General features: G+C 45.6%; 1 protein-coding gene across 1 annotated transcript in view; it reads left to right on the top strand.

The window, feature by feature from the left end:
- Nucleotides 1-738: 738 nt before the first annotated feature.
- Nucleotides 739-18,725, top strand: part of SMS (spermine synthase) — a 50,835-nt gene continuing 32,848 nt past the window's right edge. The window contains exon 1 of the mRNA XM_069463291.1: nt 739-881. Coding sequence (XP_069319392.1) covers nt 833-881 — 49 coding nt within the window. The 5' untranslated portion in view covers nt 739-832. The remainder of the gene's footprint in view (nt 882-18,725) is intronic.

The raw sequence follows: 18,725 nt of genomic DNA, 5'->3' as shown, positions 1-18,725 counted from the left end.
CCTCAGCCTCCTGGCCTCCCAGAGTGCTAGGATTACAGGCGTGAGCCACTGCACCCGGCCATAAACCTGCTTTTCTGCACCCTTTAAGTGCCACTTGGTTTGTTCTCGGTCAACTCTGCTGTAACAGAACAACGCGGGAATCTGCAGTTTCCCAATTCAACACTAACAAGGGTATCCTTTTACTCACTTTCCCCCCTCTCCAATTTTGCGTGAAAACGTAGATAACTTAAATGCCCAAGAGCTTTCTATTGGGTCCTCAAATGCAAAGCAGACCCTTGCTAAAAATAATGGCAACAATAATCCGAGTGGGTTTAAAGGTAGCATTATTAAGAAAAAGACAGGCAGTACTTTTAGACTATATAGGGTGGATCCCAGCATTTTATTTTCTTGACTTGGCCAGGAATTAAGAGGGGCCTTGGCTTAGGGAGAGGTATATGGGAAGTGTATGGGGTGGGCCCCCCGGAAGTCCTGCTGCGCTGTTTAAATCTAAGGTGACCTAACGGATGGCGGGAGCGTCCGCCCGAGCCTCCGCGCAGGGCGCGGCCATTGGTGACGCACGCCGGGGAGCAGGCGCCCACGTTTCCACCATTAGCGAGGCCTCACACCCGGCGCTCCAAGTTCGGGGCTGGAGGCGTCCCCGCTTCTTCCCTCCCAGAGGCGGGTCTGGCCCCGCCCCTGCGCCCCGGGTCGCTCCCGGCGGCCCCTCCCACCTCTTAGGCTTGGCCTCCCCCGGCGCAGCGCACTCCCCGCCGGCCGCAGCCTGACACGCCGCGCGGCCCCCCAGTCTCCCGCGGTCGCCTCCCCTAGGCATGGCACAGGGCCTCGCCTCACTATGGCAGCAGCACGGCACAGCACGCTCGACTTCATGCTCGGCGCCAAAGGTGAGGGCGCCGGCCGCCACCTGCGCGGCCGCCCTCGCCGCCCGGCGGGCTGGGGCTGAGACCGGGCGGGGCGCGCGCCGCGGGCCGAACAATGCGGGCGGCCCCGGGCTGCCGAGCCGAGCGCGCTGCAGAGCCGCGTGCACCGGTGGCCGGGCGGAGGCCGCTCTCCAGTCCGCACCGCGCTCGGTCCCGGGCGCAGCTCGGGGCCCCGAGGGGCCACTCCGGGTGCCCGCCGGCCGCGCCGCCCTTCCGGGCCCGGACCGCCCACCCGCGCCCCACGCGGGCTCGCAGCCTCCGCACCCCCCGCACCCCCGCCGGGGGTTCCCCTTCAGGTTGCCCGTCGCGGGCGGACCCCCCGGCCCCAGGGGCGGGGGTGCAGGGGCCGCGTGGGGCGAGGCGTAACTCTCGCGGTGGGCCCTGGTGGGGGGCGTGCGCCACGCGGGGCTGCCCGCGCGACCTTTTCCTGTTCTTGCAGGCGGGTAAATTTCCCTCTTGGGGGCTGGGGTTTCCCCTCGTGGGGAGCTAGGGCTGGGGAAGGACCGCGGCCGCGCAGCACTTGCAGAATTCTTAGCCGTCTGCGTAGGAGACGGATCCCCCGGAAAGGACCGGGGGGACGGGAAAAGGAAACGATTATTATTATTGGGGGTGGGGAGGTATGAGGCCTGGGCGCGGGAAATATAACACCCGGAATCGGGGAGACTCAGGAGACAGAACTGGCTAGAACAGAGAGGGCTGGGGAAGTCGAACTGGGTGCAGGAATTTTGAAGAGGGGGGATACTTCGTAGGCTTTTCTCTGGTTGCTTCTAACAGGGGTGGGGGTGGGGGAATAGAATTGCCTGTTCTTTTTCTGGAGGCTTTTGAACCTGTGACTGCTGCAGACTTGAATCTGCACTTCCCGTACGTCCCACTTGGAGTGTCTCGCCCGTACCCTGCTTTATCGCTGTTTTCCGCGAATTGGAGGGAGCTGCCTTTTCTGTTACCGTGTCTAACATTGACTTTATCTTTCTGAACTCTGAATACTCATTTTGCATTTTCTTCCTCAATTTAAAGGATCTCCGAAGGCACAAGATTTAATAAAAAGACAGGATTTGAAGCCACAACTGGGTTTGAGTCTTGCTTTTCCTGATTGGTTCCGCCTGTGACCTTGGGTTTATCTCGCAACCTTTTTGAGCCTCGTCTTTCCTCTCTATAAAGGGAAGGACAATGCACAGCTCTTCGGGCTTTTTACTATTAAGGGAGTAGCTGTGAAACACTGTAGGGTTGTTGAGCAATGTCCAGTGTATTTGGGTGGTCAGAAGTGACCGGGAGAAAAGAAAGCATTTTTAGTTCCCGCGTTTTTTAGGTAGGATGGAGGGAAGGGAGACTGCTGGGGAGAATCTGGAGATAAGATGATGCCTGGGTGATGAAGTATAAGATAGCTAAGGTTTTGTTGAGTAATTACCCTAACAGCTTCAGGCTGGATGGCTAATGAAGGTTCTAGAGTACTGAATTTAGTGGTGAAGAGAGTGAGGCTTGAGGAGAAATAGTGGGTGAATGTATCAGCGTTGCCCAGCTGGTAAGAGGTGAGTCTGAGAAGTGTCCCTAGTGTGTCATGTGAACACTCACCTGTATTTATTGTGCATGTGTTCTAGGCTTAAAGGAGGGTGATCTCAGCATGGGGCCCAAATATTCTGGCACTTTCTTCAGCCCTTAAACGTCCCTCACTTAAATTCAGCTGTTGGCCTCCTGAAATGCTTGCTCACACAATGGGCTGCTTCTGTTTGGTTGTGAAAGTGCGGAAAGACCATCACTTAATTGTATGAAGAAAAATTGAGAGAATTTTAATACTTTGGGCTGACGTGGGCCAGAGATGGGGAGAGAACTCCTTGATGGGCAAAATGGGAGGGAGGAGAAGAAACTGGCGGGTTCTAAGTTGGCAAGGTGTGGAAGTGGCATCTAAATAGTTGTGCAAAGGGAAAGTAAAAAGATTGAGGATAAAGGGGTGTGTGTGTGTAGAGCAGAATAGAAGGTACTTAAGAGGGAAAGATCAAACAGCTGTTAATATCTTAATTCTGTCATTCTTGAAGATGAGAAAGCTTCAGGGTGAACAAACTAGAAAGAAATACTAAGAGGGATGTGTATATGTATGTATGTATGTATGTCAGATTTTAATTCCTTACAAAAGTGTTCTGTAAAAGAACTCTGATTCTTTTGAGTTTTTTTTTTTTTTTTTTTAGACAGAGTCTCACTCTGTTGCCTGGGCTAGAGTGAGTGCCGTGGCGTCAGCCTAGCTCACAGCAACCTCAAACTCCTGGGCTGAAGCGATCCTACTGCCTCAGCCTCCCGAGTAGCTGGGACTACAGGCTATGCGCCACCATGCCCGGCTAATTTTTTCTATGTATATTTTATTTTATTTTATTTTTTTTTTTTTTTTGAGACAGAGTCTCTGTTGCCCAGGCTACAGTGAGTGCCGTGGCTTCAGCCTAGCTCACAGCAACCTCAAACTCCTGAACTCAAGCGATCCTCCTGTCTCAGCCTCCCGAGTAGCTGGGACTACAGGCATGCGCCACCATGCCCGGCTAATTTTTTTTTTCTATATATATTTTTAGCTGTCCATATAATTTCTTTCTATTTTTAGTAGAGATGGGGTCTCGCTCTTGCTCAGGCTGGTCTCGAACTCCTGAGCTCAAACGATCCGCCCACCTCGGCCTCCCAGAGTGCTAGGATTACAGGCGTGAGCCACCGCGCCCGGCCTCTATGTATATTTTAGTTGGCCTGATAATTTCTTTCTATTTTTAGTAGAGATGGGGGTCTCGCTCTTGCTCAGGCTGGTCTTGAACTCCTGACCTTGAGCAATCCTCCTGCCTCAGCCTCCCAGAGTGCTGGGATTACAGGCGTGAGCCACCGTGCCTGGCTAAGAACTCTGATTCTTAACTGTATTCTCTCCCATCACTTCTTTTGGGGTGAAGCATGCCACTCTTGCTGTCCTATCCACACTAAAAAAAATAAAGGGATCTGGCTAGATTGGGATCTTCTAAGTTTTTAGTTTTCAGTAAGGGGTACTTGGTGAAAAATCCACTTGTGAGGTCTCTAAAAGCACTTAATTGATGATAATGAGTCAAAAGGCATTACTCTTGGCATGTGAGTATTGGATGTGACTCAAGGGTGAGTCAAATGCCTGTGAAGTCTAGATTCATGTTCTTTCTCCCCCTCATTTGTCAGTAATCCTAATGTTCCAATTCCATGATGTGATTTTAGTGGAATTAAACTTAAACCACTTAATTATTTTGTTAGGACTCCATTATAACTTAGTTACCAATGCAAGCCTAGCAGCCACCAGACCAAGAGCAGTTGTAGGTTGGGCCTGGTGAGTGCCCCGTTTAGTGTTTTGGCTGATGAGGTAACTCAGAAAATTGTTATTTTTGCTTTAAAAAAAAGTCATCTTTGGTCCTCTTATAAGTGAGGTATTGGAACTCTGAGGACTCTTGAGCCCAGAAAACATTTTGTGACTTAGCCTGAGGCCAAAAAGAATAAACCTGACTCATGTTTATATAGTTCAGGGATCTCTGGGTTGGTGGAGGACACGTGGTTTGTTCCTAGCTGTATATGCCAGGCAGGGTGCTGAGTATCCAGAGGTGAGTGAGGTGCCATAGCCTCTCCCTGTCCTGTTGGAGCAGACAGTCTCTAGCTGGCCAGTCAGCCCTTGGGAATGGTCTAGCAATCCTTTGTATGTCCGTTTCTTCCTCTGGGCTGGGCACTTCTCTAAAGGCAGATCTCCACGGTCTGCATCCTGGACACAGCTCTCGTACATGGTGGATGTTTGACAAATACTAATTAACTGGACCAAATTCATGTTGCAGTAAAGGTGAAATGCTGGTTCACATCCCTTCTGAGAGAGTGAGGCACACATTTACCTTTTAGAATGATGAGGATGCATCCTGTGTTCAGAAACGTGGCTGATGCTTTTTGGTCTGTCTTTTGGGCCATTGATATATGGCTTGTTTAGGGAAACCAAGTGACTTGTGTCGCTTAAATTCACAAATCAATTTTGTAACAGAAATCTTGTTTAATACATTAATGGAAGACTGCTTAGGAATTATGGGCTTAGCAGAAAAAGTTTGGGGTAGGGGTCCTATAGTGCCTTTGACCCCCATCAGAGAAGCCTGTGGACCTCTTAAGAGTAAGAATATTAAATGATAAGATAACCCAATTATTTAAAATACAACTTTCAAAAACCCCAAATGCGTGGTATAGTAATGTGTGCTTCTTTATTAACACATTAAATAAGATCTAGCAGCAAAGCTAATTTTCATAATGTTAAAGTAGAGCTGAGCAAAATTGTTATTTCAGCTGTAATGTGATATGAAAAAAATGTGATTTTATTGTGATGGTGGCCAGGTGTAGTTGATAATGTGTGGGTTTTGGCCTCTAAGCATAATTGAAATGCTAAATTTCACTTAGTGAAAATAAGGATGTATATTTTATTCCCCATCCAAATTCACAAACTCCCTGAATTGCATCCGTTGGCCCCTTGGGAATCTGTGGACGCCCCCCCCCCACACACAACCTCCCTCCCCCTCAGGCTGGAGAGAGAACTGGGACTGCAAGTTGTGTATGTTCCTATTAGGTGTAGTAGTTTTCCACCCAAGGCCATGTCCTAGGCAAATGTCCTTGGTTCCTGTTCAGGAAATCTTTGAAATCTTTGAAACCATAGCAGTTGCAATTTGTTGCCTCCAGGGCTAGGCATTGGCCTAAAATCCTCACAACGAGCCTGTGGTAGGTCTTGTTATCCCCACTTTAAAGATGAATAAATAGGCTCAATTGAGGGTTTTACCTTTTAACTGGTATATCTGAAATTCAAAGCCTTGTTTCATTCTAAGGCCTTTGCTGCTTCCACAACTCTGAAGCCTCTTAGCTTAAGGCAGTGATTCTCTACAGGCTTGATCCCTCCCATCCTGGGTAGGGTAGGGAACATTTGGCAATTCCTGGGAACATTTTTGGTTGTCACAACTGGGGAGTTGCTAATACCATCTAGTAGGTAGAGAGGGCAGGGATCCTGCTAAACACCCCACAGTGCACAGCCCAACACCTCGACAGCATTGACAGCCCACAATGTTTGTAGTGCCCGGATAGAGGAACCCTGTTTTAAATTCTAACTAGATCATTTCTGTAATCTGGATGACAAATTTGCAGCTAAATTTCCCTGGTCCTTTTTGGAAGTCTCTTTTATGCACACAGATTGTTAGGGAGGATGAACCATACCTTTCTTCAAGGTTTGCTTTCAGGGTCTTGTTAGGAGCCAGCATTTCCTACCCAACTGAACCTGTAGCTTGAGGTGATTTTCCCTCCGTCATTTTCTGAACTGTTGGCCCATCCAACCAGCTCTCACTTTCCCGTGTGTGTGTGTTGAGCTGTTTTCTGGTGGAAGCATATCTTTTTGTGTTTCCAATAGTCCATAAAACCTACACAATCTAGTTCTGATTGCATCTAGCTCTCTTGTTCAAGAGTAGAAAATGCTGCTCTCCCCCAACTCCTTCAGGATTATCCTTATCCCCTGTCCCATTACACTTTATCCCCCGTTGTGATAAACAACTACTGGGGCACACGTGCGCTGCTGCTTTAACAATGAAGCCTTGGAGGGCTGATGACTGGGAGTGGGGAATGCTTGCTTGCTTGAGCCACTGTAGACAGACTGAATCACGGTGATGGGGTGTGGGGGGGGAGTGTTCCTGGAATTTGCAGTTTTAATCATCTTCCTCCCAGTAATTCTGATGCTGATTGAGAGAACCACTCTAGAAGTTTGCACATTAAAAACAAAAAACCTTTGGCACACCCACCTCACCCCAACCCCCAGTCAGCCCAGTCATTAAGTCCTGTCTATTCTACCTGCTGAACTCTCTCAAAACGCTGTTCACCTGTTTCCTGGCTTTAGTTTCTTGGCCACAATCTCCCCCTTTGTCTCTGTTTTTGGGAAGGGCTAGATCATCAGGAATTCTGGATCCCTATCCCTTTTCCCATTTGAAAGTCCTTCCGTGGGTTCCTATTACACTGTGGATAAAGTCTAAACTTCGTATCAACATGTACAAGATCCATTTCTACCTGGTTCTCCCGCCTCCCCCAACATAACACCTGAGTCTAAGTACATTCCTTGTGCTTCCAAGTAGCCAGGAAACACCTGGACTTTAACAGCTTTGGGAAAGATTTTGTATGTGCTTTATGTGGGTATTCTCTCGTACGTTAATTGTGTTTGGAAATATTTTAAGGACTGCTTGGGAGAAGTCACTTGTTGGAATCTGCCTTCCTTTGGCATGCTCTTTTGCTTTGTGATGTTTTTCAAAAACGACTTCCCCAACTCTGCAAAAGAGACTTAATTGCACTGATCATGCTTCGTAGGACTCCAGGCTGAATAATCTCATGTTACTGGGAATTAGTTTTGTGGGCTTGCCATTAAAACGTATAAACCATGATGATTCTTTTTAGAGTGTAGTTCGTAAGTTATACCTATTTCGTTAAATCTATGTAGGTAGCACATGGAAAAATTAGTTTGTACTTTATATCAAGAAGCCTTATCTAGCTCTTACTGGGTAGTTTTCTATTGTTTTAAATACTTTGGAAGGGATACCAGCTGTTTAAGAAATTGACTCCACAATAAAGGCACTAAAAACGACCTCCACCTTAATAACTGATATAGTCAATTTGTCCTGCGATTTTTTTATTTTTAAAGGAGAGAAAGTCACTTTTGTTTTTGCAGTGGAGGAGTTACCAATTTGAAATCTTCTCATTCCTTCACTATACAATTAAATCTACTGTATTTGAATTGGCAGTTGCTGGCCTTAGCTACCTTCTTAAAGACTGAAACACTGATCTCTAATAGCTTTGAAAAATTAGAGCTTTTGGTTTTGGACTTGATACCTGGAAGATTTGGAATCAGGGGCTTTATAATTTGAATTGTGACTACCATGGTCATACTCATCCTTCACAAGGATTAGTTATAAGGTTAGTGGTATCTATTTAAAAACATTTTCAATACAGTTGTTATTGAGTTTCATTTTTGGAGTTGTTGCATATTCCACGTTTTTGTGGTTTTGTGTTTTTTTTTTTTTTTTTTGAGACAGAGTCTCGCTCTGTTGCCCGGGCTAGAGTGCCGTGGCGTCAGCCTAGCTCACAGCAACCTCCAACTCCTGGGCTCAAGCAATCCTCCTGCCTCAGCCTCCCGAGTAGCTGGGACTACAGGCATGTGCCACCATGCCCAGCTAATTTTTTTTCTATATATATTTTTAGCTGTCCTGATCATTTCTTTCTATTTTTAGTAGAGATGGGGCAGGGCGGGGGGTGGGGGTGGAGTCTCGCTCTTGCTCAGGCTGGTCTCGAACTCCTGACCTCGAGCAATCCTCCTGCTTCGGCCTCCCAGAGTGCTGGGATTACCGGCGTGAGCCACCGTGCCGGCCTCCAGGTGTTTTAATCCACCATTTCACTGCAGTTGTAACCGAAGCCTGCTGGTGTGCACTGGGGCTCCAACCACCATTTCGTAGTAGTTTAATTGCAGGCTCAGTTCTCTTGAAAAGCTGGGAAACCTCCTCAATTGAATCTGCAAACCAAGTATGTAAACTATGTACGATTGCTCTTTTAAACCCTTACGACTAGGCACTTTTCCAGACCCCAGGAAAAACAACTCTGCAGCCCTAAGGTGTGGTGGGCTTGGATTTCATTAAATTGATATTGTCATCTGTGTTCTCGAAGAAGCCACTGAGCTAGCTAGTGGTGATACTGGTGATCAAGTGCATTTATGTGCTAAGCCCCAAACTCAAGAAGCTGGTAAGCGCCAGTAGCATGTTCTGGATTCCTGAACTGACTTAACTGTGTGGGTAGTTTAACACGCACCTTGATTTCTTCCTCTCCATGAAGGTGCTAATGATACCAAAATCCCACACACTGTGTTGTTGGGTGGGATGTCCAATAAAATGTTTGGAAGAGTGTCAAATGATACATAAAATACTTAACACTAATTGCAATACTTAGGGCCGAGTACTTTGAAATTGTTCCAGTGGATAAAGATGCTCAGTTATGAAGAGGTGTGAATTTAACTTACTGAAAGATAAGGAAAGTTCTACTGGCAGGAAGCAGAAAATAATGGGTTGGTCTGTGATTTTTAAAGGTTGGTCTACTTTATTTAAAGGACCTCTCTAAGTTATTAATGCAGAATTTTATTTATTTTTTTGAGACAGAATCACTCTGTCGACCAGGCTAGAGTACACTGGCGTCTTCATAACTCACTGCAACCTTAAATTCCTGGACTCAAGTGCTCCTCCTGCCTCAGCCTCCTGAGTAGCTGGGACTACAGGTGCATGCCACCAGCTAATTTTTCTATTTTTTTTTTTTTTTGTAGAGATGGGGGGTCTCAATCTTGCTCAGGCTTTGTCTTGAACTCCTGGCCTCAAGCAGTCCTCCCAGCAGTCCTCCCACCTTGGCCTCCCAAAGTGCTGGCATTACAGACGTGAGCCACTGTGCCTGGCCTAAAGCAGAATTTTAAAAGGACACTTTGATTTTTAAGATATCACATGTTTTTATTGCATGACTCCATTTTTCCATAGAATGGAAATTTCTCCAGTGAGAAGCCTGAGCAATTTCTAGGACATTGCCATGTTTAATACTGAATTCTCTTTTCTGAAAGGACTGGATCATAGTGGTCAAACAAGACTGCTGTGCCAATGGGCATTCCAGATTTTTCTGTTGGTCTTAGAGGGGAATATAAAATATTTCTCAAATTTGGGTCAACAACGCTTTATTCTTAGAGTGTAGGTTGAGCATCCCTAATCCGAAATCTGAAGTGCTCCAAAATCTGAAACTTTTTGAGCACTGATGTGGCACTCAAAGGAAATGATCATTGGAACATTTTGGATTTTCAGAGTAGGGATACTCACTGGTAAGTATAATGCAAATGGCAATTCATGTAACCAAAACGTTACCGTGAAATAAAAAGATATAATGCAAATATTCCAAACTCTGAAAAAAATTGAAATCCAAGACACTTTTGGTCCCAAGCCTTTTGGATAAAGGACAGTCAACCTGTATTTTCAGGATTGGTGCTTTGGATCACACTTTGGGAAATAGTAGTTGTACAGGTTTTATAAATGTGTTAATATTGAATCTTTGAACCTGTATAATGCTACAGCTAAGTGGTGCAATTGGTTCTGGGGTTTTGAGAAAGGGTCATGAGCCTGTCTGTCCAAGTAAGTGTTTGATGTTCCTACCTGGGGTTTGTCTAGTCTGGAGCAGGTGGCTTGGTGTTGGAGAGCCAAGAAAGAATTTACTGTCAGCTCATATGAGGTGCAAGAAAATGATAGGACTTATTTAAAAAAAAAAAAAAATTTGTGAATGTTAAATTGTTAGTGCAATTTATGTAATTTTTTCTTTGAATAAAGGATCTGGCTTTACTTGGAGAGGCTGCAGAAATTGTTCAAGTGTAGTGGTTTATGCATGTGTCTTATTACATAACTTGTTTTGTTTGAAAAGTTATTTGCTTATTTTAGACTACGTTCAAGGGTAGGGAAATAAAAATTTAACTCTGTGATCCTATCACAAATAGATAACCACTTTGATGTATGGGACAAATGGCTTATTTTGTTGTACATATAACTAAAGAAGGCAACACAGTGTCATGATTAAAAGCACTGGATCTTGGAACCCAACTGCTTGGGTCTGAATCCTGGCTCCACTTACTGGCTTTGTGACTTTAGGCAAGTTGTTAACCCCTCTGTGCCTTACTAAGCTGGCTGCACTTTCATTACCATGTGCAATAGCAGAGGTGAGAATAAGACATCCTTGCCTTGTTCCTGATCTTAGGGGAAAAGCACAGTCTTTTACCATTGTGTGTTATGCTAGCTGTAGGTTTTTTGTAGCTATCCTTTATCAAGTTCCCCTCTATTCCTATTTTTCTGTGTGTTTTTATCTTCTATAGGTGTCAAATTTTGTCAGATACTTTTCCTGCATCAGTTAATATATCGTGAATTTTTTTTTTAGTGTATTAATATGGTAGGTTGCATTGGTTTTTTTTTGAATGTTTTTTTGTTTGTTTGTTTGAGACAGAGTCTCACTCTGTTGCCCGGGCTAGAGTGAGTGCCGTGGTGTCACCCTAGCTCAGAGCAACCTCAAACTCCTGAGCTCAAGCAATCCTTCTGCCTCAGCCTCCCGAGTAGCTGGGACTACAGGCATGTGCCACCATGCCCGGTTAATTTTTTCTATATATATTTTTAGTTGTCCAGCTAATTTCTTTCTACTTTTAGTAGAGACAGGGTTTCGCTCTTGCTCAGGCTGGTCTCGAACTCCTGACCTCGAGTGATCCTCCCGCCTCGGCCTCCCAGAGTGCTAGGATTACAGACGTGAGCCACTGCGCCTGGCCCAGACTGGTATTCTTAAATACTCGTATTCTCTAGTGTGGGGTTTTCATTAGTTGTCAATGTTACTTCCATGTATTCCTTAAAAAGCAGGGATTCTAGTTATATAGGTTATTAGCTGTTTTTTTTTTCAATATTTGATAAGTTGCTAATTTAGAACTGGAAAAGACCTTAGCATCAGCAAACTGATGCTCTTAGGCCCAAATCCTGCTCATCTGGCCTGTTTTCACTTTTTGCATGATCCTCCAGCTAAGAATGACTTTTTTTGGTTGTGTGGGGTTTTTTTCCCCTTTATTTATTTATTTTTTTTTTTTGGAGACATGTCTTGATATGTTGCCCAGGCTGGCCTTGAAGTGGGCTGAAGTGATCCTCCCACCTCAGCCTCCCTAGTGGCTGGGACTACAGGCGAATGCCACTGTGCCCTGCTGACTTCTGCATTTTTAAATGGTTGTAAAACATGCACACAGAGGAAATATGTGACAGAGACCTGATTTAGCCTGAACGCTTTACTTTGTGGCCCTTCACAGAAAGAGCTTACCCACTCCTGCCTTTAGACCATCTGAGTCCAATAATGTTGGTTGCCTGCTTCAGAGCCATCTGGAAAAATTTTGAGGTACAGATTTCTAAGACCCCCACGTGGCTTTTTTTTGGTCATCTGGAATCCATCATAGCACATGGCCCTCTCTGTTGTTTGGGTAGTTTTGACTTGTGTCCTTTGTGTTTCATCTTTGTACTATTCTCCAGTCACACTTTCTTTTCTAACACCTCCTAGGTGCTGAGTAATCGCAGTGGTCCATTCTGAAGGGGGCCCACTGGCATGTGGACTTGGCCGATAGTGCTCTGGCAAAACCAGAGGAAGGGAAGGTGGAGGGGCCTCCTCTGAGACATGTATATCAGGGATGGCTTTGATATAAATGTGATTTTTTTTTTTCCATAAAATTCACAAGAGTCCAAACTGTTTTATCTTTGGAAATGCTGTTTCATTTTTGATTCACAGCCTGGCATGGAAGGTTAGATAGAAACCCTTGAATTGTTCATAGAAACACAAGTGGTAACAGGTATGACCTATAAGGGATTCTGCCCACTTAAAGCTAGTGGGAAGAAAGCTGGATATTCATGATATTGCTGAAGCGCTTGGAAAGCCTGTTGCATCCTTCCTGGATAATAAAAGTGGCAGTCCCACAGTTTCTACTTTGGGAAAGAAATCTTCTTCCCTTTCTGGTCTGAGCCGGAGGAGACAGTTACCATTTGACCTTGGGCCAACCTGTAACCTCCATTTTCCACCTGTTGCTCTGCCATGAGGGAGCGAGGGTGGGACACCTCACAGGGGACTGTGGATACCAATTGTGAACTAAAGATAAGGGCTGGTCATTTTACCTGGTCCAGATGCATGCCTTCTTAAGTCATCTCCTGTCCTCTAACCTCAAACACTGTGAGTCCCCTCTTGATACCTTCTTCCTTGCCCTCTTTATGATGCTACTGTGCCTGGCCTCCCTTCACTTCTTTAACTTCTCCTTCCTGTTGGGTTATAGCACCCCCCTCCCCTTCTCCCAGACTTCTTTGTGGGTCCTGATCTTTTTTCCTGATCCTCTGCCTTGGTTCCCTTCCACAGCTCCTGGCCCTTCAAAAACACTGTCCTTAAGCTGATGGGGCATGTGTTAGTGTCATAGGATGCCTTATGTTGCTCGAAAGATTCCTTCCAGTAGAGGTCAAGTGACCTTCCTGTTTGGTGTCTCATAACCACAAACTAACAGTATTACCTTCCCCCCAAATGAAAGGGAGGCTTTAGCATAATCTCCCCTGTCTGTGCCTTATTCTCTACTTTTTTACTTTTTTTTTGTTTTTGAGACAGAGTCTCGCTCTGTTGCCCGGGCTAGAGTGCTGTGGCGTCAGCCTAGCTCACAGCAACCTCAAACTCCTGGGCTCAAGCGATCCTCCTGCCTCAGCCTCCCAAGTAGCTGGGACTATAGGCATGCGCCACCATGCCTGGCTCATTTTTTCTATATGTATTTTTAGTTGTCCAGCTAATTTCTTTCTATTTTTAGTAGAGACGGAGTCTCGCTCTTGCTCAGGCTGGTCTCGAACTCCTGATCTCAAACAATCCGCCCGCCTCGGCCTCCCAGAGTGCTAGGATTACAGGCGTGAGCCACCATGCCCGGCCTATTTTCTAAATTTTGGTTAGACTCCCATGTGGGTTAAGTCAGAAGGGTGAAGACAGGAGAGCTGAGTCTCTTGACAACTCTAGCAAGGTGCTGCCCTCTCAGATCCTGGCTGAGGTAACGAGAGTGAATCAGGCCTGGGGGCTGTCTCTCTACTTTTAAGGCTCTGCTCCTCTTGTGGGGGGAAAACACGGGCTTGCCAGGAAGGAAGGGGGTACAATGTTGAATTAGTGTTTAGTTTCTAAACCAAAGAGGGATTAGGATTGTGTCATAAATTACATTTTTATAAACCCTACTTTAATTTCATAAGGAGATTGCCTCATGGAGGACCTAGATTATTGGTGTTATTTTAAAGTAGAGCAGTGGGCCCCTGCCCATTTTTTAGTAGGTGTTAGGGGAGGGTGACAGAGCTGGCCCTGTGTATCTGTGGGAAATGCCCGTTTAACTGCTCTCCCTTGCAGTGGGACTGGGAAGGCCGGGCAGTGAAATAATTAGCAACACATTGACTTTATGCTATAAATTAGTGCATGGTGAGTTTTAAGAAATAGTCATTGTGGCTGGTACTCTATAAACATTCCCACATGGCTTTCCTTAATGCATGTTTGCATGAAAAGAGATTGGGTGTTGTTGCTGTTGTATGGCTGTTAATCCACCCTCAGTAGGTCTTTTTTTCTCTCAGGAGTTAATTTTTCCTGGTTTGGTTGCTCTTCTCTGAACATCAGAAACTGTGCTCTAAAAGTAAGCCCTCCAAATCGTTCACACCATTGTCTGTGTCTGTGTTTTGCAGCCACACCTCGATGCTGTGATTGAGCCGGAGCCCTAGACTGGCAGGAAAGCTGCATGGGAGCCGAGCACTGGCCGCCACACAGTGCCTGTGCACAGTGCCACTCAGACACTTGCTGTTCGGGGGGTGGGGACGGGTAGAGAAGACCACCCCTTGCGGCCTCTTTACCTGCTGCGCGTTGCATCCGAGCGTAGTATGTGGCTTGTGGAGGAGGGATAGAAGCTAACTTCTGGGACTTTCTGTCAGTTGCCTTGGTAACCTTGGAGTAAGTGGGAATCTGAAGGCTCAGCTTGTTTGTTTGGGTTTTTCGGGACAGCTTTATTGAGATACGATTCACATGCCATACAGTTCCCTTATTTAACATGTACAATTCAGTGGTTTTCAGTATATTTGCAGAGTTGTGTGTCCATCAGCACGATCGGTGTTAGAACGTTTTCATCATCTCAAAAAGAAACCTTATACCCCTTAGCCATCACGCCTATTCCTCCTAGCGCCCTTCTTCCATTTTTCTCTGCCCCTGGCAATCACTAATCTGCGTTCTGTCTCTATGGATTTGCCTTTTCTGGACATTTCATATAAATGGAATCGTACAATATGTGGTCCTTTGTGACTGGCTTCTTTCACTTTGCATGTTTTCAAGGTCTGACCGTGTTCTACTCTTTTTTTTTTTTTTTTTTTTTAATTAGAGAAGGGGGTCTGCTCTCGCTCAGGCTGGTCTCGAACTCCTGAGCTCAAGTGATCCTCCTGCCTCGGCCTCCCAGAGTGCTAGGATTACAGGCGTGAGCCACCACGCCCGGCCTGACCATGTTCTGTGTAGCATGTGTCAGTACTTCATTCCTTTTAGGGCTGAATGACAGTCTGTGGTATGGATGTACCACATTTTGCTTATCCATTTATAGCTTGATGGACATTTGGGTTGTTTCTACTTTTTGTCTTTTATGAGTCATGTTGCTCTGAATGTTTCTGTTGGCTTGGATTTTGTGTGATGAGATGAATCTCATTATGCAGTTGTAAAAAGGGCTGGACATGGGAATATAAAACCAAGCTGTCGAAGTAAGGCATGCCCAAGAACCACCTGTTTGATCCTCACGTTAATCCCTGGAAAACTCATTAGGCATCTGAATGTCAAGTCTGATAGGCATACCCTTTTTTAAAATTAAAAAAAATTTGAGTATAACTTAAAACTTACTGCAAAATATGAAGGATTTTTCCATATATCACTTGATTTCGGTGATCTGGACTTGCTGCCTGTCGATCTTCATGTTTTTGATGGACTTAGGGTATCCTAAGTGGGTTTGAAGGATGTTCTCCAATCCCTTAGGCAGTGCTGAGCCACCAGCTTGGGTGAGAGGGACTCCATGAGGGATGCTGTGCCCTTTTGTCATTCTTTTCAGACGGGTTATGCGAGTGGTGTTGGTGACTCCTGAATGGATATTTCTTTTTTAACTTGAGAGAAATACACATAGAGTACATTTTAATGTACAGTTCTGAGTTTTGACCAGTGCATGCAGTCATGCCACCACTACCACTATCAAGATTAGAACATCTGAACAGGGTTCTTTTTTTTTTTTTTTTTTTTAATTATTTATTTATTTATTTATTTGAGACAGAGTCTCGCTCTGCCCGGGCTAGAGTGCCCTGGAGTCAGCCTAGCTCACAGCAACCTCAAACTCCTGGGCTTAAGCGATCCTTCTGCCTCAGCCTCCCAAGTAGCTGGGACTACTGGCATGTGCCACCATGCCCGGCTAATTTTTTCTGTATATATTTTTAGTTGTCCAGATAATTTCTTTCTATTTTTAGTAGAGACGGGGGTCTCGCTCTTGCTCAGGCTGGTCTCGAACTCATGACCTCGAGCTATCCTCCCACCTCGGCCTCCCCAAGTGCTAGGATTACAGGTATGAGCCACTGCGCCTGGCCTGAACAGGTTTTTAAAGTAGCTACCTGAGTGACTTCCAGCTGGGTTGGAGTCCAGTTTCCCTTTTTTCCTCTTAGGTTTAGGGGGCCTATCAAGAAAAACCAGAAAGCTGCTTTACATGTGTACCTGAGTCTGGCTCTTAGATTCTCTGACATTAGAGTCTGGGGTTTTGGGAAGAGGACGCCTGCATTTATACTTCCCCTTGCAGGGAGTTGCTGACTGGATCTGTTGCCAGCCAGCTTCTGGGCCATCTTCCCTTGGAAACAATGCAGATATCCCTGAAAGGAGCAGGCAGGAGGGGTGCAGGTGGACCTGCGCTGTAGGTAGTAAGGGGGGTGGGAATAAAGTGTGAGTGAGGGCATGGAGCTTTGGAAATTTTGGTGGATTAGGAGTGGCAGCACCTGCAGTTGCTGGAGTAGTAGGTGGGCTGGAGACGAGGTTAGGCTGTGGGCCTCATCACTTTGGCATGACGCGAAGATGGGAATGATTAACCATCCCTTGGAGCCCGTGTGGGAGAGACCTAGGAGGCAAAGCAATGGGCGGTAGGAGCCTGATAGTGAGGTGTGGAATTTCCAGCCTTCATAATTAAAAAATACACTTGGCAAGAATAGAAACTCATCTCCTAGTTTCATAAGCCAGGTGCTACTTGAATGTGAGAGAGCTGAAAGGAATGTGAAGGCAGACCTTCTGTTCCACCCCCCTCACGTTGCAGAAGAGAATATTAAGCCTCTGGCCTGTGGCAGGGCAGGCTGAGCTGGTGGAGTTTGGCTCTGCACAGGGGGTGAAGTCCACACACAAGACACTTGGGATTGTGTGGCCTTCAGAAAGAGCCTGCATACCATCCAGTGTACCTTTGGCCGAGTTTTCTTAGCTGAAGTTGAAACAAAAAGCTGTAAGCCAAGGTTACAGTGGAGAGAGTGTGTAAGAGTTTTTTTCTGGATATGTGAGAGTTGCATATTTCCTTAGGGCAGCCTCTAATTGAATTCACTTTAAGAGGAGCATTTAGCCTTTCAAAGCTGAAGGAGAACCAGGAATATAACCAAAGCATGTTTTTTTTGCCAGGTCACATGGTGTCTTGGGTTTTTGTTCAGCATGACTTCCTTGGCTAGTAAGGTTGGGTCAGTACAGCAAATCTTCCTCAGGGCTGCCCATAATACAGATCAGTGATTAAATAGCAGTGTAAGACCATGAGGGATGGAGGGAACTAACACTGATTCTGGGTTCTGTTCAAGAACCCTGCGAAGTAGTGTCTCCACTTTTCCTAATTTGAGGAAATCAGGTCTGTAAGTGCAAAGTGTCCTGGCCAATGAGTTTGGGTGGGGTAGAGAGGCTGTGGTGGGTGGGGGATTTGTGGGAAAAGCTTGGAGGAGGGGATTATGGGCATCTGAGTGGCTGGTGGGAGTAGGGAAGTCACAAGTCTGATTTTGATCTCAGACCTGTGATGGAAATAGTGCAGTGGGCAGTTGCATGGGAAGCAGGTTCCAGCTGGATTATATAGATTTGGGCTTCAGCCATCTGGAGCTGATCTTCAGGGTCAGAGGAATGATGTTCTCAAAGAAAGGCCTATAAATGGATCCCTGGGAAAAAATGAGACAGGGAGGTAAAACGTAGGCCTTGATTCTTTTTTCTCCCCCTTCCTGTCTTCCTTTCCTTTGCTGTAGTGGTGTATTTAGTTTGGACCAGTTGATTCATTTTAACTTATTGTTGAACAAACACAAAGCAGGCAGTGGTCTGGAAACGGGGACATTGCGTTGTTCAGTGGACAAAGGATACATTTTTTGCCCTGGGAGAGGTCACTGTGTTTCTGAGTGGTAGGTTCTGGGTGATAACACCAGATATAATACATCATTCTTGCCTGACCATTGACATGCATTTTCTAAGAACTTCTGCCAGACAACATTTTATTGGCCTAGTTTGGATTACCGTGTCTCCTGGAAAGCGATGTGGTTATCTTTTTAGCATTTAAATCTACTTTCAGATTTTCTGTGTTCCCAAATTTGGGTATGCTTTGGTCAGGCTCATTTTCACCCATGTGTAGAGCATCTAGTAGTTCTCAAGAGATTGTGTTGCCCTTCTTCCACCATTGGGGCAACTGGGGTGTGGGTCTTTTTTTGACAAGGGGAGCTATTACTGATAATTAGTGGGTATGGCTGGGGTTGCCAAAGTCCTGTGAGGGACAGTACAGGCCTACCGTACTGTCAGCCTCACCCCCAATGTTGAGGAGCCCCTATAGAGCAAGTCTGATTTGTTTGGTCATTTTACAAATTCTGCACTAGACAGGTATGAATGTTGAGATTTGAAATAATTGCAAGGCATTTTTTTATGTGGTGGCAGGGGGCATGTGACATTGCCTGTGGCTTCAGTTAGTAGAGAGTTTGAACTTTTTTCAGCCCTTCTGTTTTGTTGAACATTTTATACTTAATATAACTTTTTGGTGATTTGGGTGTAGTTAGTATGAAGATGGGGGTTTCTTTTTCTTTTTTATCAGGTAGTTTAGATCAGTGATTCTCAACTGTGGCTGCACATTGGAATTTCCCAGGGAGCTTTTGAAAATGCTGATGCCTGGGTCCCACCCCTAGAATTTTTACTTAATTGGTCTAGCTGTATGGCATT

Source organism: Eulemur rufifrons, chromosome 30 (assembly GCF_041146395.1).
Source record: "Eulemur rufifrons isolate Redbay chromosome 30, OSU_ERuf_1, whole genome shotgun sequence".
Classification (NCBI taxonomy): Eukaryota; Metazoa; Chordata; class Mammalia; order Primates; family Lemuridae; genus Eulemur; species Eulemur rufifrons.
The sequence above is the reverse complement of the archived record's forward strand: the minus strand, read 5'-3'. Positions and strand labels throughout refer to the sequence as shown.